The 27,327-nt window shown below is 37.1% G+C and overlaps 1 protein-coding gene across 3 annotated transcripts in view; it reads left to right on the plus strand.

The window, feature by feature from the left end:
* The window catches only part of LOC137278255 (semaphorin-2A-like), a 328,809-nt gene that overhangs the window by 266,367 nt on the left and 35,115 nt on the right, over positions 1-27,327 (plus strand). For 2 of the 3 annotated variants that reach the window (XM_067810479.1, XM_067810478.1), the window contains one exon: positions 25,287-25,389. In XM_067810479.1, coding sequence (XP_067666580.1) covers positions 25,287-25,389 — 103 coding nt within the window. Of the gene's footprint in view, positions 1-5,761; positions 5,822-25,286; positions 25,390-27,327 lie in introns of those variants that run through there. The other variant, XM_067810480.1, reaches the window with a different exon arrangement.

The following is a 27,327-nucleotide window of genomic DNA, read 5'->3' on the forward strand; positions in this document are numbered from 1 at the left end:
CCTTTCCTAAAATACAGCCTGGTTCAGGAGATATTATGAGGTTCTCGCAATAAAGTACAGTAATTATCAAGCTGCATTTACAACATACTCATGTCTCATTGAAGTCAGTCAAGTCATTAAGATATTTCTATTCAGATAAGCTCTTCCTGGTAGAATTTACCGAATTACATCAAACAAGAAAATTACATCAATTGAGTGGTACTGCCTATTATTGTTAATCCCTGTGGATTGTTTCTGGACATCCTCGAGAGGAGGGAGTGCGTGTAGGATTAGAGAAGCATCCAGCCTGCACTGAGAGGGAATACTGATGTCTGTAATTGTAAATTGATCAGGCCAGGCTTCATGTTTTGGAACATGCAATTCCAGTGTTCTTTGCAATAGTTTCTCTGTCGACGAGTATCATTTGACTTTGTCAACATCTCCATGAATGGAGACTCAATCATTCAAACATATTTGCCAGTTATGATTTCATGAATCTATGGCCTTTTAGAAGAGGCTTCACTCAAAGAAAGTGTTCTTTTGTGGTAAGTTTGTTTGTGTGTTGAACATATAGCAATCATAGAATTGCAAGAGTCTGGATGAAAGACAAGAAGGGAAATGGATAATTCAGATTATAAGCAATTTCTGCCAAACCTGTTTGGTGTTAACTGGAAAGAACAAGGACTATTGAAACAGATATTTTGCTTTTCCCCTGCAAGCAATTGATGCAATTAATTTGTAATATCAAAGATCTGCTCATCTTCAGAAACTATTCCCAACAGAAAAGTCTTAATTAGATCGCTCACTTTGAAGAGCCTTGCCAAACATGCAAGGAAAGACCCAATGCTTTAGACCAGACACATTGTTCAGCAAGTGTGGCAAAAAGTGGATAGCATTGCTGTAATCAAGATCTTTGTCACCAAGTCTGTAAACAAATTTAATGTACATGTAGTTCATCTGAACACATAGAGGATACTGATAGTTGGGTAGAGTAGTCAAGAAAATGTTTTCCTTTGAGTGTAGCTATCAAGATCACATGGCCTAATTCTGCTTGTACTATGCTTCAGTTTGAATATAATCAGTCTGTCTTCTGCCCCATGGATGTGATGATATTCTCAGTTGGATGTTGAGATGTGGAATGGCAGTAACATCACTAGCATCCGATGGTGGTATTAGCTTAAATAGCGAACAACACTGCATACAGAAGTTGATCCACCCTATGTAGAGGTGTACACCACATTCTGGAGGTGATCCACCCTTTGTAGAACTGTACACGACATTCTCTAGGTGATCTACCCTATGTAGAACTGTACACCACAATCTGTAGGTGATCTACCCAATGTAGAACTGTATACCACAATCTGTAGGTGATCCGCCATTGTAGGGCTGTACATCACAATCTGTAGGTGATCCGTCATTGTAGAACTGTACACCACAATCCGTAGGTGATCCGTCCTATGTAGGGCTGTACACCACAATCTGTAGATGATCTACCCATTGAAGGGCTGTACACCACAATATGTAGGTGATCTACCCTATGTATAGCTGTACACCAAGGCTCCATGTACTGCAGACAATGCACCATATTGAAGGGTTTTCCCAGAGGATTGATTGTCAAAAGCCAGACATGCCTTCAGGTCATCAATTTTATTCAGTGTCTCAGCCCATTGATGATCTGTCAATATGGCCACCTTCAATGTCTTCTTGATGTCCTTGTCCTCCTTTGGGACCGCTGCAATAATAACCTGGTCACACAACATTCGGATGTATGACCTTACATCACACGTCTCAGTCATACTTTTTCTTCACATCACCTACGACTCCAGCTGTCTTTTCGGGACCAATAATCAGGTTTGGACTGAACTTTTGATTACCCTAGAGGTCTCCTTCAGTCAGGAAGTCTGTCATATCTCAGCCACGTCACGTTGTTTGTTTCCTTTCCACTTGGATGTTTTCTACATCTCATTTGTCCATAGAGTTCAGAAAAAAACAAATGTGCCGGAAGTTTTAATCTAGAGACTAGTATCCATGTCATAATGATTCTGTTAACTCTGGGGATTTTCTGACGTTTTCAAGTGAATTTTTTGCTCTTTGGTGATTGCAGTCAGTTTAAATTAGCATATAACCACTTTACATGAGAGGATGATGCTCAAATATGACTCCACCAAATTGCAAGTCACATTCATTTATCTCCTGTCCAAACTCATGATAACACACAGATGCTGGCTGATGCCGGTGTATGTGTGGGTTTTTTAAATGAGAAGATTAGCACATATATTCAACGTTGTCAGTATTTCAAAATATTTAAAAATCTGATGGTAGTAACGTTTTTTTTCACTCCTGGTACTCATTTCTTACCAATTAATTTCTGAATCTGGCCTTTCCTGATTTGAAATTATGGTCAGTCTGTCCAGTTGTTATTTAAAGTTTTACAATGGGGTAACACTTTGAATATGTACTTTGTCCATAGATTAAACAGACACTGATTATATATCTGATATACTGTCCAAAGCAATATTATACTATCAAGGCCTGGGTTAGAATTGGCCTTCAGATACTCATATTTGTTGTAAGAGGCGACTAATGGGATCAGGTGGTCAGGCTCGCTGGCCTTTGGTTACCAATTGTGCAGAATAATGCTCATGCTGTTGATCACTGGATTGTCTGGTCCAGACTTGATTATTTAAGGACCATTGCCATATGGCTGAAATATTGCTGAGTATGGTGTAAACCCAAACTCACTCACTCACTCTCTCCAAAGCAGTATTGGACCCAAATGACTGATTCTTCATCACATCAGATGTCTTTTCCATTATTGAATTCTCTGGATGCCTATTTGTTCAGATGGTTTGTCATGGTAGGTTGTCCTCACACATACTATATTTCATGTACGTTCCCATGAGACTTGCCAAAGTCTGATTGTCACCAGACCTAACCTAACAACGACTTCATTAGTTGTGGTAGTTTGTGGTGATTTGTCTTCCTTCCATTGGGGACCTAGCTCCAAGGCTATGGCACCTCTCCAAGGACAGTACTGTCACACACTGATTACAATTCCATCTTCATTAACAGCAGCGCAGATCGCTGCCTGCTACCTTATTGTCATATGAGGTCCAAAGGTGCATTGTGCACATGGCTGGTGCTGGAAGGTTGGCTGAAACTGATGCATTTCTCTTGTCATCAGGACTCCTTGCATGTCAGTCTCCATGCTGTATGTGACAGTTTTTTATACTTGATGCGACAACCTCCTTGCTTTATTGCCATACCCTATGTTGTATGTACCAGTCTCCATGTTGTATGCATCAATGCATCAACTTCCACGCTGTATGCTACAATCTGTATGCTTTAAGTTGCAACCACTGTGCATTAACTCCATACTCCATGCAACAGCCTCCTTGATTTAAATGACAAGATTCATGCATGCACCATTCTGCATGCTGTATGCACCAGCCGCCATGCTATGTGCACCAGCCTCCGTGCTGTGTGCACCAACCTCCATGCTGTATGCAAAAATCTCCATTCCTGATGTTGTGAGAACATCCATGCAGTCGAAAGTTGCATGTTGTGAGAACATCCATGCAGTATGTATTTTCACTGAGAAACAACTATCCAGTGAATTGCTTCTGTCAGATTAGTGTGCTCATTGACTTCAACGACAATGGGAGATACAAGGCGAGTGATGTCAAGCGTTCATTACTCATGTACATGATTCTTTCTGACTGCTGTATTTTCCCAGTGTTCCCTTCCTAGTTTGTACCATTGTCCGCCTAATCAGTTTGCATTTATATTTCAATCCATCATGGGTTATCTGTAACACTGAGTGTGGCCTGACACTGCTGTGTGTAAGAATAGCATGGGTAGAGCTTATTGCCTAGTTGGACACATACTTCATGCAAGCTGGATCATTCCAGTAGGTGCCTTTCAAGGCTGCACCCACTAGCTTAAGCAATGTTCCCTTGAACCATATAACCCTTATGCAAGTGAACAAGTTGCAGTATTTACTTATGTATATTCAGCATATTTAGGCAAATGATTAACAACTTAAAATGTATTTAAAGCATTTTAAGAGGACGCTTTCAAAGATTAGAATATTGACAGACTTGAATAGATGTACCGACAAAATATATGAACTGTTGCAGAAACATCAAAATGGGATTTTTAAAAAAGGTATTGAAAGCATGATGTAAAGTGCATGAAAGAATACTTTTGTTCTTTGCAAAGTCAAAGGAATACAACCTCTTCTTTTCTGTCTATGATATCTCATGGTTTGCCTAATAAGATGTATTGGTCTGGTTAAGCTTATGACAGAGAGACAAAGAGATCCATTGTATTTCATGTGCTCAGAGGGGGACCAGGTCTTGAGGTCCTCACAAAAGCAAGTGTTCTCAACATGTTAACATGGATAGCAGATTATTTTCCTCTTGTAGTTCAGCATTTTTTGCCTTTGATTTGATGGTTTAGAAAACTTTATCAGTCATCGTGTCACAAGAGGAGTTCATTAGACCCACTTATCAGAGGAATATTTCAGTGAAGCTTTTATGCTGTAGGTTTTCCTACTTGGCTTGTCTCTTGGCATTTGCTATTGCCCAAAACATTTTGTGTTCCTTAGGATTATCAAAGTCCAATTGCATTGCAATGAATAACATTCTCGGCATTTGTAAGGAGACTGAGTTCTGTGCCATTATCATTTGCTTCTAACTATGTTGATAATCACAGTCTCTGAAAATCTTGTAATCTGTTATGTTGTTTTAATCTTGATCTTGATATATTTTTTAAGTAAACATTCTTACGAAACATCTGCCTCTCTTACATAATTGCCCAAAGTATAGTTCTCATGAGTGCAGTTGCATTAAAACTGAAATTCGAATTATCAAAAGAAGTTGATCATTGTCAACTAGACACAGTTACTTGTACCTGCAGAAGTAGCTTCAGCCTGCAGCAACTTCTGTCTTAAAGGTTAAAAAAAACTTCACTTCTATCCTATGTTACTTTGGGTAACATCACAGTGGTTTTGATCAATTGTTAATAGCATATATTTCAGTTCGATGTGACCTTTACAAATTTGTATGAGAATATTTTTAATGTTCAGGTTCAACTGTTCAAACAGAGAACAGAAATGTATTTTTTGTTTTTACACACAAACCCAACCTTAATGACAAAAGTATGGTGTTGTGTTGATAAATTTTCAACAGTTTTTGCAATTAGCAAAAAGTATTTGCTATGACTTGGGTCAGGAATGAGATGTGAACCAAAACTGAAAAAAAAAAGTTTTTATTGGCATCATGACCAAATTCTGTACAACAAGACAGCGTCCTGGCCTGGCCTGAGTACTGAACTTGTGAAGAAGTGATTCATGCCTTTGAAGGTCTCATACTTCAGCTCTTACAACACAGGAGGTAAAAACACCCATTCTCTCATTCCCAACCTTCAGATAATGATTAAATACTTTTGTCACAAGATTACATGTTATGTGACCTCTCTACAAATCATATGAAAGATCTCCTGTAAAGTTGTACTTCTTTGAAACCTGATGATCCATGTTGCCCACTGCCTCTTACTATAGCATCATATGACACAAGACCGTGAAAAATATGGATAAATCTCTCATTGGCCTGGATGTGATGTTTCACATCTAACCTCACAGAACAAGGTGATTAATGACACATGTGGACAGATGACACTGTAAATATAGCTTGTCTTTATCCATCAGCTTTGATGAAGATAATCAATTCTGCACCAACATGTGGTAATACTTCATCATTTATCTTGGGAATTATGAATGTGGGCTGTGTGATACACCAACAGCATGCAGGAGGCTCAATATGTGTTAAAGGTCCACTAGGTAGGTTTATGAAGGATTTCCTTTGGTGTGGAACATTAATCATGATGGAAAATTAATGATTTTGTGTTTGTAACAGTAATGAAGGAGAAACATGCTATGGCAAATAGATGACAAACCAGTTTTCTTTGTGTTGCCATGAATATTGCCATCTCGTGTTTGACGGAGATCAGAAGAAGGTTTATTGGCAGCCATTCCTTTCATAAATTGGCTGTAATATCACTGCCGTGTTTTATATGAAGAAGAAATTTAATTACTGTTTTTCTGCTGTGAATGAGATGTGGCTGATTAATGTGTGTATTGGATGTAATTTAAACCAAGTAATAAGATTTTATCACCATTCTGTCCAAACAGATAATATGCAGGAAGTCTTTCATTTCCTTGACTTGTTCTGAAAAGTATAGATTATCCATAGCATGAAGTCAAATGATACATACCATAACTGTTGTTTATAAAAATAGAGTTTCAAACATCTTCTGATTGTCTTTCTATTTGTTTTTTTTACATATTTATAATTATTTTCCAACATTCCATTAGTATATGATGCCTATTATTTTCAAACATTGATATTTAGAAACTTTGATGACGCATATGGTGATACTATGATGAATACATCCCATCATTTGCAATAGCCTTTTGTAAAAAATTAAATTTTGATCAAAATATTGTTCATCTTGAACACAGGGACAGGTTAGTTAGTACCAATAACGGGAGAGCATGGCATGATGCTATTACAAAGGGAGATAACCTCTGATCTTTCTATCAGAACTTCATTATCTTGTCATGTGCTATTAACCAAACTTTACTTTTTATGGCCTTGTTTTCCCTTTCCAAAGACAGAGTAGCTCCAGCCTTCCCCATTACGGAAGGTTTGCCATGCTTTTTGTGGAGACTATGGCTAATATTGTTAAACTCCATCTCTTGTGCGTCACACACTGGCATTCTCCCAGTGAAATCTGCCAAAGTTATGACATAACTAATCCGAACATTTCCTCTACGGGGATCGTCAATATGTTCCTTTTATGTAGCACTTTATCTCAAAGCAGCGCCTGTCATCCACCATAAATATACGCTGGCTGAAGGAAATCCGTGAACACTGGGGAAAAAAAAGTCATTGCGTCACTTTCATGACAGTGACGTGGAAAAACAAGCACTAACATGTACGGGAATGGGTACATGACAGGAAATGACAGGTCGTGTATGTAGTTTGTTCTACCTGACACATCGATGAAGGATTTCAAGGAATTCAAGAGGGAAAACAGACTCTTGTACTGTGTTCTGAAGGGAGCTACCATGACTGGGATTGTCTTTGATTCCTGGCTTCAGCTTGCTGTTGCAAAATGTAATATTGAAAGTGTATTTCATGAGATTAGATGCAATTTGAAAGAATAAATATTATAGCTTTTTAATCAAATTATCTTTGATATATTCTACTGTGACAGACTTGTGCAGTTTCAAAGTTTGAGTAGCATTTATGGTGTTAGTGATTCATAAAGATTTCCAGAAAACTGATTAACGTCATTCAGTCAGAAAATTTAGAACATATGCCTCTGGATGTGGAAGCTGAGACCCAAATCAGATCCTTTTACTTTTTAATTTAATTGTGAATGTGAAAAGAATGAAATTCAGAACAGTGCATTTTGAAGGCAGCTTAATTATGAAAGTATATAAAAAAATTAAACTGTTCAAAGGTAAATATTTTTTTGTGTGTATTTGCTTCAACAATTGCAGACACTAGATGCCTGTAAATTAATGATTTAGATGACGTTATCAAAATATATATTCATCATCAAACAGTATGACATCCAGCTGTGCTGAGGATGAAGGTGAGGATGATACTTGCTGCCATCACAGACCGATACAACCATATCGATCCCTCAATGCCAGCATGAACCTTTCACCTTACCCATGTTTATGGTGTGCCTATGGGGGACATCTGGTTCTCCCCATCCCCCAGGGACACTATATTGTTGTACATTGAGGGTCCAAGGCTGTGATTTGTGCTAAAGACTGAGTTTAATAATACAGAGTCCTTTCCTGTGAAGGTTCAGTACTGAAGTGAAATTGATTGAATGGAAATTAACACTCTTAGAAGATTTAGATCCGAAGTTTTTCACGTTTTTGATGTCGTTTGGAAGGTAGCTGTTTTATGCTTGGAAAACCATTGGGTTGTTGGATCCTCTGAAGCGAACAAAGTCAGATAAGGATTATTGATAGTATCATCTGGAAGAGCATCAGGTTGTGTCTGGGAATAGCTTCAGGGGATACAACATGGTCTGTCATTTAGGAGCTAAATTAGTCTTCATTTTCTGAAGATTATATGTATATTTGTTCTGCAATGATAAAGTAGGGTTACGTTCCAATATGTATCATGATACTGTGTTAATTACAGTACTTTTTCAGAAGTTGATATGCTATCTTTTTTCAAGTGGATCATAATCAACAATCAGAAGGTTTTCAATTGCCCAGATCATTGAAGGAATATTTTGGGCTAAAACCTATATGATAGAGCTGTGCGAATATAATGCCACAGGCAGCCAACTTAAAAGCATTGGAGCCTGGGCATACTGGTTTTTGAAACAGTTTTTGTCATTAATCACATGACTTTATACCAGAAAAACTTTGAATGTATGATGATAAAAGGAATTATGGCACCCTTTATTGGGATACATAACTTTAGTGCCTTATCATTGCACAACTTGTATCTATTTCTGTCTGCACATATATTTCAGGGGTGGTGGGGTAGCCTAGTTGTTAAAGTGTTTGCTCATCACCCTGATGAAAGGGGTTTGATTCCCCATCAGGGTACAGTATGCAAAACCCATTTCTTTCTTGCTGTGATATGGCTGGAATATTGCTTAATACCGATGTAAAAGTCACTCACTCACTCATACATTTCACTAAAATTATTCTTTATTATTAAACTTCATTCCATTCATTTTGACTTGACTCTCAAATAAAGTTATCACTGCAATGCTGTTCAATTCAGAATTAAAGCCAACTCACTTACTCTAGGTTCAGTGTAAAGGAAATTCAGGAAAAGGAACAATCTAGCATGCTTAACATTCCAAGATGCTGTGTATTGAGTAGATTGGTCTGGAGGTTCAAGTAACACTTCCGTTTATTTACAGTCTCAGCTTGGTTTCCAGAAAGTACAAAAAAATCTTTATCTACCTGCCAGGGCTGTTTTTGTGATGTAAACAGAATGATATGCACATCACAGGAAACAGTTGCTGCACATATGGATGTCGAGGGTTGTCAGGTGTTGTGGCTGCATCGACCATTTATGTGTGATTGTGCACAACGGCTGCACATCTTTGTTGCAAGATAAGATTGTGGGACTGGGATGTATTGTTGTGTTACTATCTCAGTGGTGGAAGTATTCCTGGGTATTCATTGTCTCATTGTGGGAGGTCTTATCATGCAATGGCTGAAACATGTGTGAACACCGTAACCAGCACTGCTTGAAAGCTTCTAAGTACAGAGCCATGTTTGTTTTATCGTTAGGATGTAACAGATTGACAAGTACCTATTGCATGAATTATTCAGGGATCACAAGAGAAAGATTTCATGGTTTATCTCTGCGATCCAACTTATTCTATACGAGTCATGATGTGGGCGTAAGGATAGCCTAATCTAAGATTTCTGTCATGTCAAGTTCCCGTCTCATTTCCCATTCCATGTTCGGAGTTGATGGCTGCTTCCAGAGACTTCCCTTTGCTGCAAGGTCCTAAAGCTCCCTGCAGCTGCAGTTAGTTCATGTAGTTCTATACTGTTACTATCATCAGTCACAGCTCCCCACAGTGCTAAGAAGCCTATGGACAAGCAAGGATTTTAACTTGCATCTGACTGCCAACATCTCTACCAACAACAAATGAAAACTGAGATGCTAATTACTTTTTTTGTGTCACTTATTTTATTTGTCAACTAGAAGTAATAATTCCTTCTCATTGTGAATTAACCACTGTGATGTGAATCTAAGGGAGAAACGTGTGCTATGGCAAAACATTCTGATATAGAACCCATTGTCAACCATGAACAGTTTGTGATATCATACAACATGGACCTCTGCCTGGAAGGACACACTTCACATGAAGAGAAACCCACAGATATTCATGTTGCTAAATTTGGTTGGCATGAGCATATTTCACGTAATTGAACGATTTGTGCAGTAGCATCATCCAGTGTCTTGGCAGGGATGAACAGAGAGGACGCATATCCCTGGCTTTCAGGCCTTGTAACGTATGTTATATTTGGGCTTACACTTTCTTGGTAAAGCACAAATTCTAGTACTTTGTTTTTGACTTGAGTCCCATCCAGGATTCGAACCCACACCCTCAGGCCTCGGTTATCAATGTCACAAGGTTGTAAATGTCTGCATTCATTTTAATCTTCATGTCAGCAATGCAAGACCTACACACCACTCTTGTTTGTTACATTCTGTCTGAACCAGATACATCTGACTGAGTACAATGTATGCATAGTTCACTTGTTGGGAAAATGATTTGTAAGTGTTAGTAGTGATACCTATCAGAATTGCAATATTTACCAAGCCAAGCCTTCAACACATGGAGATGACAAAAAAATGCTTCAGATAACCTTTCATTTCTTATCATGGAGAACTTACAACTGAGGACTATTATGTATTTTGATAACTGAAACAATGACACTGCTTGCAAAAATAATCTTCCTGATCTTTCATGCTTTAGTTTAAAGTTCTCCAAAACACCAAGCTTTTATCTGTGACATATAAGTTATTTGGTGCATGTTGTCAAAACCAGTGATGAAAGCTTTTCTGTGTTTGTCATCTGTCAGATATTTCATTTCCTTTTTTGCTTGCTGATAATTATAAATGGAACATGTCAAATTCTGTAGCAAAATAGCAGGTGGTTTGTTAATAACATTCTAGTTGGTCTATATCGGTTTCGTTACCGACACTACAGAAAGGTGTATATTTAGTGTTAAGGTATGATTCACCTGAGATAGTGATGTCAAAGATGCATGTTTCCCTGTCATCAACATACACAGATTCTGTAGCAGAATGTGATGGGCATCAATACCAAACTATCAAATATACTTCTTCTTCCTCTCCATCTTTTCATTTTTCCGATTCTTTTCCTTCTAATCCTTTTTCTTCTTATTCGTCATCAGAATTTTCCTTGTACTCCTTTTAATTTCCTTGACCCTATTCTTTCACAGAATTTTCCTTTCCCTCCTTATCTTTTTGTCTTATTCTTCTACATGTTTGTATTTTCCTTCTTATCTGTTGTTTTCATTTTATCCATATACTTCTCTACTGAGTATACTTCTTTTTCCCTCTGTTCTCTTTCATCCATGTGTTTTTGAATTTTTCTTCCCCTTTTTGTATTTTCTCTTGTCCTTTTCCTCAATGCTCTGTTTCTTCACTCAGTGATCACTGAAAAACCATGTATAAGAATGATCAGGTGAATGACAAAACTGCCTGTGGCATCATATTCCGATTGCAAAACAGTGGCAACAGAAAATGTGTAAATTAAATGTTCTGAAACTTGTTAATGTATTTTTCTTTAAAAAAATAATTTTATGAAAGGGGATGGTGGCAAACCCAAACCCAAGAGAGGTGGGCGGCAAACCATTGAGTGACCTCTGATCCTAACATCTCTAGAATACGGGCTTCCAATCATTGCCCATGTCAAAATTGCCGACCTCAGCTGATCTATCATTTCATTAGTGATAAAACCCCTCCCCAACACTGATAACCTCCGACATTAATCAAGGCGAAAACATTGATAAAAGTGTTGAAAATTTCCTCACGTTTTGGAACCAGGGCCTTTGTGGGATGGCCAGTTGCTATTGGAGCTAGCTCAGAGTTATCTGACATTGTTTTCTGTAGGATAACCCTGTGACATCATTCACACCCTTCCACACGTTCCTTGGTGTTGTGTTGTCCTCTCCATCATTATGCGTCATCTCGTCTGAGAATACTAAATCCTTATCAGTATCAGGAAACAAGAACGACAGTTGAAGAATGAGAACTCTGATCTTGTTATTATATGGACATGTGCAACTGGAAGAAATTATCATTTTTCAAAGTTTCAAATTCTAATTTCAAAGACAAGACAGGAGGACATATCTTTCGCAGTCCTCCCATTTGCTGCTGAGGAAGCTGATACGTATGAAAGACAAAGCCTGTTTGTTTATTGCCTTTCCTTTCAAAGCTCCTGCATGTGGAGATGGATGTCTGTGACTAAATTCTTGTTAGTTCACTTACTGGCGTACATGGAAACTCTGAAGTCAATGCTGCTGTCTTTGGTTGTTATGAAATTAGTTGTAAGGCAGACAGCACAGAAGTAATTCCATGTTTACAACAAGGCATATCCAGGTCTAATCAGGATCTGATGCAGAACTGTCTTGAAATTCATCACCCTCATTGACTCCCTAAAAATGAATATATATTTCACGTATAGCATGTTGTTGGCTCAATGTCAGAAGTAGACTATGCTAACTGTAAAAAAACTGATGTGGCATTTCCGCTTAAAACGTAAAAAATCCCATATTATGAATTACTGCCATTAACTAATTCTACAGGGGCTAATTGCGTAAGACCACACTTGTGTGTTTGTTGTTTTTTTAAGAAAACAGAGCCTAGCATTTTCTGATGTTCCTCCATTACTTCTTCTGTCTCTGACCTTCAAAGTTTGTATTTTCTTTGCTCTTGAAGACATTCAGCTAGATAAATCACCCTTTCATTACTCTCTAGTATGTTATGACATGAATCGGCTTTTCCTGTGTCAGCCTGTCGTCAGTGATGAGAGATGAAATTCATAACACCGATGTATAAATGTTGGTTCCCCTACTGAGGGTTGCTATCCAAGGACTATGATGGAGTAGAGAGATGTTTCATTGTATAATGTCTGACCTTGATGACCTCGCAAGGCATTTTCATTACTGTACTGAAGATAGGTATATCCTCCTCCTGGAGTGAAGTCATCAGTCACAATCAAATATCCATGGTTTGAGAACCACATCAAATGGACAACATCTAAACATTTGCCATCACCAGTATATATGTGTAAATATATACAGACATAGGGTTAAACAGTCATGTATATAACCTAATAAATGCCTTGTAGTGTTTTAGAGGTTGTCCATATTGCCATCCAGTTAATGTCTCGGGAGTCATCAGATTTTTGCTTGAGGCAGAACCCTTTTCAGTCTCTGATTCTCTTAGGAAAAAAACAAGCCAAGCAACTTTTTATAGCCTGTAGGACATCAGGTTAACAAAGATATATTTGCTTTTGGTGCATTTTTAGAAATTGTTTTGTACCTGTATTGTATGAATTTGAAGAAAGTAAAGCCAAAACCAACTGGATCCTTCTATGAGCTGCTTGAGAGGCAGTCTCTGATGGAGCCTAAAGTTAGGTCTTCCTTCCTGTAGCTTCACAGAAGCTTAGACATTGTCACTGCTGTAAATACAGAACATTTGGTGCAACCATTTAATGGTTTATTACTTGTTATGTAGCATTGCAGCTTGACGAAAGGGGACTGCAGTATCATGGCTGTGTGTATGTGAGGATGTTTACCAGGTCGGAAACTGTCTGTTATAAGGTTGTGTGATCATCCATCTTTATTCAGTTTTAAACAAACATTGCCAAAACACTCTTAAACATTTTCTTTAATGATGTACACATGGAAATGAATAATGTGATATTCAGATAAAAAGAGCAAAAAATAGATTTGATAAGATCTGGTTGTGTTAAGGTTTCAGTTCAAATTGACTATTTCAACCTGGTGTTGTAATAAAATGGTATCAAAATGTTTGCAGAGATCTGGCGTAGCCTTCATGTTTGATATTCTGAGGCTTCACATCTCAACACATCATATGTGGACACTGCAGATAAAACATCTTGAAGCTAATTGGGATAAACACACCAAGTACTACATGCCCATGCCTTGTTAGTCGTTATTTTATCAAGATCATCCTATATATACATCCATATCATTGCATGTACATGCATCCGTGCCTCTGCTCATGTGTTCCATTCAGTCATTCCTAATTGGACCATAACTTTGGCCAGAAGGAAATAATTATTGCCATTGAAAGAATGTATAACCTTATAAAAATGATGTTGGACTGGAAGTGCCTGTCTGATCCCGATCCTCATCTTGCACCGTGACCCAGTGCGCTAGTTGTGATTGCTTAATTTGAAAATATGGCTGATTGGGAGTTTAATTAGGTTGATAGTTTCCTCTTTAAATCAATTATGAGGTTTGTGAACCATCTGCCCTGGCTTTATGACTCTGAAGGAGGGTTACGGCAATGAACTGTATGAGCATCGTATTCGTAATTGTGTATTTGCTCACCCATTGCCGGAACAAGTTAAACATTTTGGACTCATAAAAAATTCTGAATTATTGTCTGTTAATTTTTTGCTAAACTGTACTTGTCAGACCTGTGGGAATGAATAGGGATTTATGTACCTTTATTTGCTCACTATGAGAGGAACAAAACCAAGTCCTTGTGTTGAGGGAGCAAATACGCTATCCAGCTGACCATCCTCTGATTTCCTCACTTGAAATGATAATATTTGATCTGTTTTGGGTTGATAACAATCTTGTTCATATATAAATCATTAAATACTTACCTAACATCTGAAAATGTCAATACACAGCCCCTACATGATGTACAGGATTTCCTGACTGATACAGATGAACTCAAATGTACTGTTGTCAGAAATAGCAGCCCATCTTGTTCCACTAATCTAAATCTCTGCCCCGGAGAGAATTATACAAACTATTTGGCTTTGTTTTCTTGCATTAAAATCGGAAGTCTATGGTCTGTCTAGACCCGGCTATATAATCATGATTGAAACAAGACCCTGTTAATCTTTATGTCCAGAAAATGTTTAATGCAAAAAAAACAGGATTTGTATACAATGGGAATTCATATTCCAAAAATAGTTCTTGGAACAATTATTTTGTAGGAAATGTTAAATTTTACTGATAACCATCACCTGAGTGTGAAAGTGATAGAGCCAGGAAAACAGAACTGGTCTCAGAATTGATCTTAGGAACCCATGCTTTTCATGAAAGCTCACTGACAGTATCAGGTGGTCAGACTTGCTCACTTGGTTGACATACGTCATCATGTCCCAGTTGCATAGATTGATGCTCATGTGGTTGATCACTGGATGTTCTGTCCAGACTGTAGTTATTTATAGACTGCTGCCATATAGCTGTTATAGTGCCAAGTGCAGTGTAAAACTACACTTACTCACTCTAAACCCTCTTCTGTTGGCATAAGAAATTGCCTTATATATGGAGATATGCGGTACGTGGACAGCATCCTTGAAACATATTTTTGAAGTAGAAAAGTCAGAGGAACAATGCCAGAGCATTGAGAGCAATAGCATAGCCATTAGAAGGAAATTGAGCGTGATTGTATGTCGCAAATAATTAAATTTCCTTCCTCTAAGACTTGAACATTAAGAGGAAGCTAAAATGGTAGCTGATATTGTTCCTGAAACAGGTAGGTAGCACTCGTGGGAAAGTTTTTGATGGGTATACACTTGACATGCTGCTGAAGCTCGGTTTGTTGTGTAAAAGAGAATTGTTTGCTCAATGCTTGGGAGACTGAGTGTTCAGCTGGTTGGATTAATTTACATATTGTGATTGTGTCATTGCTTGATGCTGTTTTTTGGACAGCTGAACAGTGTTCTGTGTTCTCACTCACTCACTCACTCACTCACTCACTCACTCACTCACTCACTCATGTGCAAGGACAAGGGCAGTGGGTTATCTTTATTGAATTTACAACATGGTCACAGCTAATGTAGGGAATCAGAAACAAAATCTAATATCGATTATCAGACAATTAATGATTATAAATAAAATATGTACATTTTGAAAGTAATCACCAATTTTATGGATTTTTCACAAGTTTTGTTCTAATTAATGTTTCGGAGTTTTTTTGTAACTAATATTGTCATGCAATGAAATACACATATGCAAGACAGGTACTGGCATTGTTATCAAACAATAAAAGTGGTTAAGATTTTACACTATGCATAGCTTTACGCTGTTGAGTGCATGTTTGTTAATAAATATTCATCATATTTAATGATTAGTTTACTTTAAGTGTGTTATGCTAAAACATCAAAACTCTGATCAATTGAAAGTAAGTATTTTTACAATCAATAATTATCTTTAATCCTTCTTTTAATCAAAATTTTTATTTTCAATCATCAGAACACCATTAGTCACAGTCATACAAATCCGTTTAATAAAACCAGGCTCATATTTTGACACTGATGCTAATAAATGTAAATGTCAAACCCCAGCCGTGTTGACAAGGAATCTCTGGTGAAAGATACTGACTATATCATGTAGGAGTGACTGAGAGCTACATCAGCCTTTCCTCAATCAATCAACCTTGTAACCTCCTCCTGAAAGGCATGGTGGTACCTTTATCTGTAGGTCATGAAAGTGTCCACCTTCTTCTGTCATCAGTTGTATTATTGGTTCATCTTCAGCAACTTTGCACTTTCAAGGGTAATGTCAGATCATGTTGCTTCAATTCACCATATATATTTGCAATATCGCAACATCAGACACTTGTATCTGGGAATAGGTTTCAGGTTAGGGTCATTATCTATGGGCTCGTAGCATTACGTGGCTATGGCCATGTACAAACATTAGGGGAGATAACTCTACACTGCTGAGCTGGTGAAAAGTGAAACATTGTACGAAGATATTTTTCAGACATCCCAGCCAATCCCCAGACAATGATGTTACTTATTCTGCTTGATCATCATCTCTATTAGGAGATTCCCTGTGGTGTGAGGAATCTTTGAAGATATTTTTTCATATAGTTCTCACTTTTTAAAAAAATAACCAAACTTTCAATATTTGAAGAAAAAGTTGACTCTGTAACGATTTGCACTCAGGGACACTCCAAAATAACTTTTTAGCAAATATGAGGAAATCTTCAGGCAGTGTTTTCACAATATGTATCAAAACAGTAAATAAATATTTCCTGAAAAAAATAACACATTTTGTTGAATTCTAGGGTTTCCACAGTGTATCATGTTCACCATAAACTGTGTGTATGTTATCAGGAACTGTTCTTTTATCTGACTTATCCCCTTAGAGTTGACAAATTGGGATCCAGCGAGGAGGTAGCTGTGAGATAGGGGACGTGAAATGCTAAATATTTACATCCACTTGTCCTAATCAGATACATTGATCGACTTATCAAACAAATCAAACAAATTCATGATTGACAAAAAAAGATGTGTGTTTATTAATTTTCTCAGTGTCATGCTTTTGCGCAGTTAGGCGTGTCAGAAATGAGATTAATTTCATACAAATGTTTTTGACAATTTAATTGAATTATCCTGCCAATTATAATCATGGCGAAAGAGATAACAAAACAAAAGTTTCAAATTTCAGACGAAAAACACATATGAAAAATGAGCAGAAAACTTTTTGAAGAATACCTTTAACGGTTTTAAGGAAATTGTGAAATTAACCCAGTGTGAGTTGCTGGGAGCTGAAACGCCAACATACGGTTAAAGTCAGTGATTACAGAAGCCAGCAGCTAGACACCTGCACTGCTACAAGTAATGGGGAAACAGGTTTTCCTTAAGGGGATCTCAAGATCGTCTGGAGGTGCCAGGCACACATGGAGTTCACTTGTGCCTTGAACTAATTTTTTATGTTGCTTAACTAGTTTCATTGAATCGGGACATGGAGCTCTAAGAAACACTTGGGAAGATTTCTTTTGGAAGATATCACAATGATCAGTTGAAGGTTGTAGCTGACCATGGTTCTATAATTACACTGAGATATTCACGCTGCTGAAATGTTAAAAAAATGGTTTCTGGATTTTGCTCTTCTGACTCATTAGTTTAACATTTTCATGATGCCATGACAACAGAAGGATATTTTTTTTTTTTCGGCAACAAATCTGTGTTTCTGGACATATGTTAATTTTATGCTTAACATATGTTGAACTTCAGGTTGATGATAATGTCATGCAAAACAAATATGAAAAGTGTTCAACTTTTACTCTCCAGGAATCCACAGAAATCCACAGGAATCTGTGATGCTAGTCTCCACACAACTACTTACCATGACCAATGGGCAGAACCTGTATCAGCTAACTGATTCATTTGCCACCAGAAATAGCTAACTGAATTGGGCAATGCAGTAAAGTTTCTAAGTAATGCCACACTGCTGGCAAAATAGCCATTATTTTCTAATACTGTTCATTTAGCTGACATAGGGTCTAGAGCTCCACATATTCTGCATGTGCATCTCCTTAGCTATTGCCACAAGATTTCTGGAGATATCAGGCAACCACCAGTGCCAAGGTCCCTGCTGGCTTTGGAATCAAAGAACAAATGGTAAACCCCATACAGCTAATACTTCATATGTTTTGGTGATACCACAAGCTCTAGGTTTATCCGTTTAACCGTTTATCAGTCCGATTATGACTTCCAAATATGTGAACACGTTACAGTACTTGAATACAGTAACGTCTTCTAAAACAAATTCCTTGTATTCACAACAAGGGAAATGAAATGGTGTTTTCACAAGCATTACAACATTCAAGGTCATGGTTTTAGAACTATTTAATTACATCAGGGAAATTCTTATTCATGAAATAACGTTCAGGTGATCCTGGCCACTTTTTGAACACTCAAAACTACCAAGTGAGGTTTAGTTGTTTTCATGTCAATGTGTCAGCTGTGTAATATAACCTGGCAATAATTCCATCTCAGGCCATTTTATGCCTCTGCAGATTTTTGCCTGCCTTAGAGTGTACAAGACCAGTAAGAACCTCAAAGACAAAGTGGATTTCCAGTGCCTCAGGGTCTCAGCAAGGGCAGTCATCAATGAGAATGTTATTGGTGTTTCTTAATATTTCCAAATGGAGGCCTTTCATGGTCAGCTGTTTGAAATGCACATGAGTTGTTAAAACTGTGTTTCATGCTTTCCTTCATATCTGAATGCTAAATGGCTGGCTTAGAGCATATTTCACACTTGCTATGCTTATGGGTGAGTTCATCCATGTGACTCAAACATCCAGTATTGCAGGAATTGTTCTCTTCACTTGGCCTCATTAACTCTTAATAAAGGTCATTCTAGTGCACATACTTCCTCTCTAGTTTACAAAAATGTCAAAATCTAAAAAAAATATCGGAAAAACAAACCTAATATTCTCTCTGGTCAATGACCATAGTGAAGAATTCATTTGCAACTGATTACAAACCATTGTTTTTCTTAATTGCAATTTGCATTATTCAAGACATGTGAAGTAGTACTGGGAAATATCTAGGGGACATTTACAAATGTGGAAGAATTTTTATGTTTTTGGTGGCCTGTTCATTTCATTTCACCAGATCAACTTTGATTAGGGTTTGAATCCCAGGTCAACATGATTGTGTTTCTAGGTTCATAAGTTTATAGAAGTTTGATGGAAGTTGATAGAAGTTTTCACTTGCTTGACAACGGCATTAGAATCTATGTTGAAATGATGCCTATACAGAATAAAGAAGTTGTATTTTCAGAAAAACAGTCCTCTTTCTTTAGGATTACAAGTCCTAGATATAAATATTCTCATGTTTGTTGGTTCCATCAAAGTTTTAAATGTTTGAAGCCACCCTCTCCCACCATTTCCCTTCCACACCAACCTGACACAATGTGATATTACTTGACTGAAAGACTTGTTCAACCAATTTCACTCAGTCCATCTATTTTGGTTTCCACAAATGAAGTGATCCAATATGATAACAAAAATCATAAAACCCTGCAACATGTGCTCACTGAGCTCAGATTTTTGTTTAAAATTCACTTCATTCCAATATTTATGACAGATAAAAATGTCATACTGGGATAGCATTGACTTTTGACATAAATTCTGCAATCAGAAAATGACTTTGTCAAGTATTCATCCCTATAGCATTTTATAATGGTTGTTTTATTTACTGAGCAAGCATTTCATATTTAGGTCTTATCTCAATTACAGACTTTATTGAAGAAGCCAATGAAATTTTCATCAACATTTGTCATTTTGGAGCATCAGTGTCGTCTGCCCCAGGCGTTCTGAGAGATTTATGTTGTAATTCACTTTTAAACAGCCTTAACAGTTTCCGTTTGTCTAATGAATGTGTATCTTAGCACAGTGCCCGAGAATTATCATACTCTGTTGTCTCAGATGGATTAAGAGCTTTGTGTGGCTGCGTTTTTTTGGTGGAAACAGTTAGAAAAGGATGTCTTGTCACTTTATGGCTTGCACAGATCAGGGAAAACATAAACACTCCTTCAAGGAAAGATAAAGACTACAACAGCATTGTGGAAGAATTTTAAACTGTTTGTCTCTGTTTTACCAAATCATCCATGTTGCCGATGCCCAAAGAAGGTTGATGTTATGAGAGTCTGTTTAATTGATCTCTGTGTGGTATGGGTTAGACAATGTTCCCAGCTTCCAGTGCTGATTGTAAGAGGTAACAGTTGATTGAATGGCCATATTTTTGTATCATTGACATTGACATGGATAATTGCTATGATATCAGTTATTAGATTGTCTGGTACACTATCATTATTTATGGGCTCCTGTAGATGGAATATATACTGAACAAAATAAGTGAGGGACACTGGTATCTTTATGACTGATATTTTTTCATCATGTCGTTATTTGTCATTTCAAAATTTACATATATCTCTAACTATTTTTGTCCAGTATATGTGCTTATGGTGTTAAGCAGGAAACATTTGACAAATGGACTGAATAATATTTAGATTTGAAATTATTCAGTAATTTATACATTGAGAGTTATGTAAAAAGTTAATAATTCCAATATGCAAGGAAATCAAAGCTTATTTCAAATTATAATGAAAATGTTAGTTGATGTATAGCTCAATTAAACAAATTAAATTTTCAAACTTCAAATATTGATCTTTGTCTGACCTTTAAGCACATTCCTTTTGCTCAGTTAAGTTAGTTCATGCAAACATTGTTTTTTGCATTTATTGATATAGTGGTTTATATATTCATTGCTTCTGCTCATGGTTATTGGCTAACTTAACTCTCTATCACATCCTCCTCGTATTCTGAGAGTTTATAGCTTCTGCCCTGTTCTTTTTGTTTCTATTTTGGGTATTGAAGTGATTGAACTAGATCGCACCAGTGGGCTCGATTCTACAGCAGTTTACAGGAAGCTAGGTTGATATCCATCAGAAACACAATACATTGTCGTCACCCAATGCAACATGGCACACACATTTGTCATGGGCTACCAAGTCCTGCCCATTTCACACGAATTTAATTCCTGCTGTTAGTGGTAGCAGACAGACACATGTTTACAACGTAGGGCGTGACTTTGATGTAATAATACCAGGGAAAACCTTTAATATTATGTGACCTTGCCTGACCTCCTGACACTGTTCACTGTCCCATCAATTTTTTAAATTATGGCAAATTTGTTGCCAGGAAGGGTTTGTGAGTGAGTTTGGTTAAACACTACTTTTACTCTATCAATACCACAGCAGGGGATACCATGTGGGGAATCAAATCTGGGACTTCTTAGTGACTAGTGAACATTAAGTCTGCTTACCTTCATGATAAAATGTATATTAGATGGCCACAATGTCAGGGTGGGTTTAAGATGTGTGTATGATTAGCCAGAGACCATATACTGGTTCAGTGGGTATTGCTTGAACTCATTATCGCGGCAGTGATGGTCAATGATAAAGTACTGCTGAGGGCTGTCCCTCGGTATATGGTCCCTGGATTAGCCAACATATTTTGTGTGCTCTGTCATCAAATCACATTGTGACAATCAGTGGATTGTTTGGTCCAGGCTCAATTTATTTACAAACACCAATGTACAGCTGTAAATCTGGTGAGATGTATTTATACTTATATAGTCAAATTTGTACAATCAACTTTGCTTTTAGCAGAGATTTCTTATGGATTTGGAAGGGTTTTGTTGCTTCAATTTAAACCTGTTTGTAATCATTCAATTATCTTGTGTGCTCTCATCTCTCATATTCTTTCAAGTTGTTGTACTGTCAATGTCTGCATAAACTAACCAAGCATTTGGCTACTTATAGTGCATATGTACGTGCGGAGCTGCACCTTAGCATGACGTCGTGTACTTGAATGGTCAGGGCACTAGCCTCAGGAACTACCGATTTCCTGTTCATTGTACCCATACACACATACTGTGACCATAAGGCATTATAAATTAATAATTAGATTTTCACACCTGCCCACGTCCTTACCAAACACCCTGCTTTACATTATTTCATTACCTCCCAATATTGACCCGCAACCACTCGATGGTATATTTATGGCTTAATACATTTCTCTCGTCTAACAATTTTATTTTCTAAATCTAATCAGTTGGCTAGACTTTTCTATTTCTATAATCAATGTTGGTTTTGATTCAGTTAAATGCAGACACTTCACAGCCATTGTTCATGACAAACCAAATATCTCTAGACAATGAAAATTGCTATGTGTGCTTACATCTGTATTTACTTGATTAAATACACTTATCAGATTAGAAAACATTTCAATGGATAATATATCTGATGTATAATGTCTTCAAATATAATGAAATAATGCACTTTAGATAATCGTACCAACCATTATTGTTTACATGAATGACTTCCATGCACATGGTATATGCAGATTTTATAAATGGTATTTGATTTATACATTTTCTGAGTTCATTTTGAATGAAAACCTAAAAAACAGCTGATTGTGGCCTAATGTCTTTCCTGTCTCAGGTCATCGGGGTTCATAACAGTAGCCTGTGTTATTTAATGTTATATGGAATCTGAGAGGTGGAAGGTGAGACATTTATTCCACAAGGGTGTGATATGACACATAACGGAACAATGTGACATTTCCCAGGTGTGCTCATCACTTGTCACATGAAGAACAGCATGCCATATATTATTTTTCTTTGATGTATACATGAAAGGACCATGATTTACTGAAAAAAATGGTTTATTACTTCAGTTCAGTTTTATTTGCAACAGTGCACATTTGTACTTCTGCTGACAATTTATGATAATATACATCTAACTTTCTTCATATATTAGTGTAGCATTATGGTTAAAGTGTTTTCTTGTCATGCTAAAGACCCAGGTTTGATGCTGAAATGGATAAAGTGTTTTAAGCCTATTTCTGGTGTGTTCCGCCCTGAAATTGCAGGAATGTTGCTAAAATCGACGTAAAGCTAAATTCACTCACTTACTCTTCACATGTACTGACTTAATGTGATCGGACATCAGCTGTGAATAATCCTTGAACCTTGAGAAATATTTAATTTTCATATCTTTGGCACAAAGCCTAAATGACTTTTTATGACATCAAGTTTTCATATAACTTTATACCCCGGAGAGTAAAGCTCATTTTTCATCCAATTCCTTTTCTCAGTGTATGATTTGCGAGTAAGATGTGGGCTTGTTCTTTGGTCCTTGCACAAAGTCATATCCAGCACTGCTTACGAGCTTAGGAGAGTGTGAATTCATGATAAAGAGAACATCTCCAGAGAATTGCTCACACATAAAACCATTAACCACTCTGCATTGCCAGAAATGATCCATCTTCTTCAGACGGATATTAAAGAGTTAGTGCAACATGTGTGCATTTGGATGTAGTATTTCCTCAGCTTTAAACTCATCAGGATCCACTAATGTTTCTGATTGGGATTTTGTCTCCCATGATAGGTTCTGAGCTCTGTCCTTTGCTTACTGACATTTGCCATCATACGCCATATCCCACAAGTCTGTGCTCTGATTGTCAAGGCGGCCATCTTTAAATTAAATTTGTCATTCCTACCCCATAGAGATGAGCTAGGATTTTTCTGGTAACAGATGAAATGACATTATCAAATTTTCTATGACAGCTTGATTCTCAAAGAACTTTATCTCGTACTCATCTCAATGTTGTGGAATTGTGAGTCATAAAGATTTACAGGTGAAGGGTGATTTAATTTTCCTGTATGGCTTAAATTTTGGAATTGCTTCTAAATCTAAATTACCTTTGGTGTCAATGTTCACTCACTCACTCACTCACTCACTCACTCCTGCCACCATATAGCTGGGATATTGCAGAGTGCAGCGTTAAACTAAACTAACTCCCTCGTTCACTCACTCACTCTGGCTAATACATGTCCTTATACAAAATATTTCTTTCTTTGGCATCATCAACATTTCCAATCCTTGTCCTAATCTTCATGCTAACAAAAGTGGACACTCCATTCAAAGTGGCATCAGCCCACTCACTCACTCTACGCAAACACTGCAATATTGAACAACAACTTGAACTGTGGGACTAGTCATGTCTGGTTGGTGTTTGGACGATCTGCGAACATCATCTAGTCACACAATGTATAATTCAATTTACGGCTTGATACTAGCTGGGTCTTCTCTGATTAGGGTCATGTGGTGATCCCCAAGTGAAGTCGCCAATGGGGAGACATGCTCTAACTTTGTTACAGACCTATTTCTCAAGAGAGCCTTTTGTTGACTGACACGAATCAAGCCATTTTGAGATGAGCAAAATATGATTAAGTTGGACCATAACGTTTTATGTATTTTTCATTGTTACCACTTTGGCTAGAGGTATTTGTCTCTAGATGAAAACATGTGTGGTTTGTGGGCAGTTTCGTAAAGGAAGGGATTCCAATGAATACCGATAGTGTTGGAAAGCATTAAATATTGGATAACTTCTTTTTCTGTCGGCTGCGTGCAAAAAGTCTATTCTAGAAGATGATTTAACTGAAAACTTGGAACGTCACAGCCTGCAGTGTACAGAATCTGTGAGCTTAATTGTTTGATCTCTTGTAAACATCTCTTGTGTGGAGAAATCACATTAAGAGTTGTTTAATCTCCTGATGAAGTCTATAATATATAACAAGGTGTCTGTGTTGGCAGCTGCTGAAGATATTCTGATAAGAATAGGTAGACATAATGATTCAGTTACCACAATAGTGTTTATCAAATTGGTATTCATTGACAACAATGTTGTTTTTCAAACATGTTTTCCAAGACCAGTGTTGTTTATCAAATCAGGACTCAGTTGTCACATGATCTTTATGAGCAAATAAAAGCAAAATAGAATCAAATAATAAAATTTGTAGGTGTAAATTATTCTGTACACGTGTGAATGTAAGTTTCCAAGTTAGTGTGTGTCCCAGCTGCCAGAAAGTGTCCTCACGTTTATTTGGTTTCTGGGACCTGACAATGACCATTTCCAAGAGCAGGAGATATTGCATCAACTTTTTTGTTGTTTCATTTCAGAGTCTTTCTTTGTTCCCTTTATTTATTGTATTGAAAACTCTTTTGTTCTCAGTCACAAAAAAGACTTTTATCCTTGAAATCATCTGAAGACCTGAATCTCTATGCAGCAGATTGTTTTTGAGGCTGTTATTTTGTTATTTTATGGGAATATGTGTTGTGTTTCCAGATCTGGATGTCAGCTCTTTTCACGATGGGAAAAGCACGGATCCAAGATACTATCGATACATTATGGTGGATACTTTGTCCCAGAGCCTGCTTGTGGGCGCCATGTGAGTACAAACACTGTTTTCATGAAAGCTGTTTATATATTCAACAAGTTTATCCTGGCGCCATATAACTCGAATACCACTTTCATGAAAGTTAATTATATTGAAGAAGCTTTATCTTGGACTAATGTGATTACACACACCACTTTCATGAACACCAAACAAATGGAGTAAGCTTAACTTCATAGATCACTGAATTATGCATTTAGGTTTTAACTATATCGGAGTGATAGAAAATTATAATGATATATCATCAAAATTTTATGTAAGTGCTCTATGGACTGCAATGGGTATATGTGCCTGATGAACAGGAATGTATTGTGTATCTTGTGATAACAGCAATATTTTTATCCGTGTATGCCCAGTGAGACTATGATCAATATCCAAAGCTCTCCTCAGTGGTGAAGTGTACTTTACACAACATCTGTAATAGCAGCACTGTCTGAGAGACAAATATATTGATCTACACATAGAAAATATACAGCACACAAGCTGCAAACATGGAAATAGGGTTCAATATCTTTGTTTTGTCATCGGTCTGTGTGGATTTCTGTGGCAGAATAATCCCCACAACCCCACACTGGTTGAAACAGCTATCTAAGATGTGTATCAGGTTGTTGTGGCTACTAGATGAATGATTGGATAATTTATGGCGAGGGATGACAAACTGTGTGTAGGTCCTTGTAACATTTTGGTGTTCACTCTGTCAGTCACTGGTTGGCATGGTTTAAGTCGATTATTGACACATAACATTAATGCAGTTATGATATTGCTGACTGGTGTACATAGGCCCACTTTGAGCATGTTTGTGAGTCAGTATTTAACATCAGTTGCAGTTTCAGTTTTCAAAGAACTGTTGTAAAATGTGCAAGCACCAGGAATATTCCTGTTGATAAATGCAGTAACAATAACAGTAACTACCAGAGTGGCGATGACAGGTGAAAATTGATCCCTAGTGTGTATGCTGGTTGTTCGAGGTCACCAGACAGACTAGATGGTTAGTCTCTGATTGACGATGTTTTGGGGGATCTTTTTCCCAATATCACTCACTGGAAGGTCTCCTCCAGATATATTACGATATACACCTGTCATATATATCTAGGGTATTGCTCATTACTGTGTCAAACAACAAACACACAGTTCTAAACATGGCCACAGTGCAGTCCATTACCTGCTCTAACAAGGTCAGATGTCCTTTCAAGGGCAAGACTAGTTGGAGAAAATATGTCAATGTTAGTAATAATAGTAATGCATAAACGAATCCTGTTTGTCCTGAAGGTTTATTAAATGACCACTGAAAACAGGTGAAAATGATGTGTGCAAACACACACACACACCACCTACCCATTTACCCATCCACCCACCCCTTTCGCAAGAGTGTTCACCTCCTTTCCTTGCAATGATTAGTGTAAGAAAATGTTTGCCTATATTTGAACTTCCCTTTATACTACTACAGTATTCACAGAGTTCAAAATGCTCCAGTTTCACATTCATCAAATTCAGTTCACCTGACAGCTATCTATATCATCACATACTTCTTCTGTATTCCAAAACTTATTCTATGTTAAATCTACCATTTTTGTACAAATGTACATTTTCAGTCAAACCAGGATTTTTAGTTCCATAAATCTGCACATAAAAGTTTTCTCATATAAATATTCATGACTCAAACTTGTGTTTGATTTCTTCATTTGTTGTGATGATTTAAATAAAGTTGTTCTAAATCCTGACAAATGTATAATCTTTTTCTAACTTATGTCAACCCATCAAAATCATTTTAGAAACCATATGTGAAAATTTGGCACTCCGTTCACTTTTTACTGTTTTTTCTTCTCATGCACACTTGTTGAAAAATATAGTAATCCTCTGGAGGTAACCAACATCATCTGCTTGTTTCTGTTCTGAATCAATATCATTGTCACCAACAACAGAGCAATACAC

Source organism: Haliotis asinina, chromosome 3, assembly GCF_037392515.1.
Source record: "Haliotis asinina isolate JCU_RB_2024 chromosome 3, JCU_Hal_asi_v2, whole genome shotgun sequence".
NCBI lineage: Eukaryota > Metazoa > Mollusca > Gastropoda > Lepetellida > Haliotidae > Haliotis > Haliotis asinina.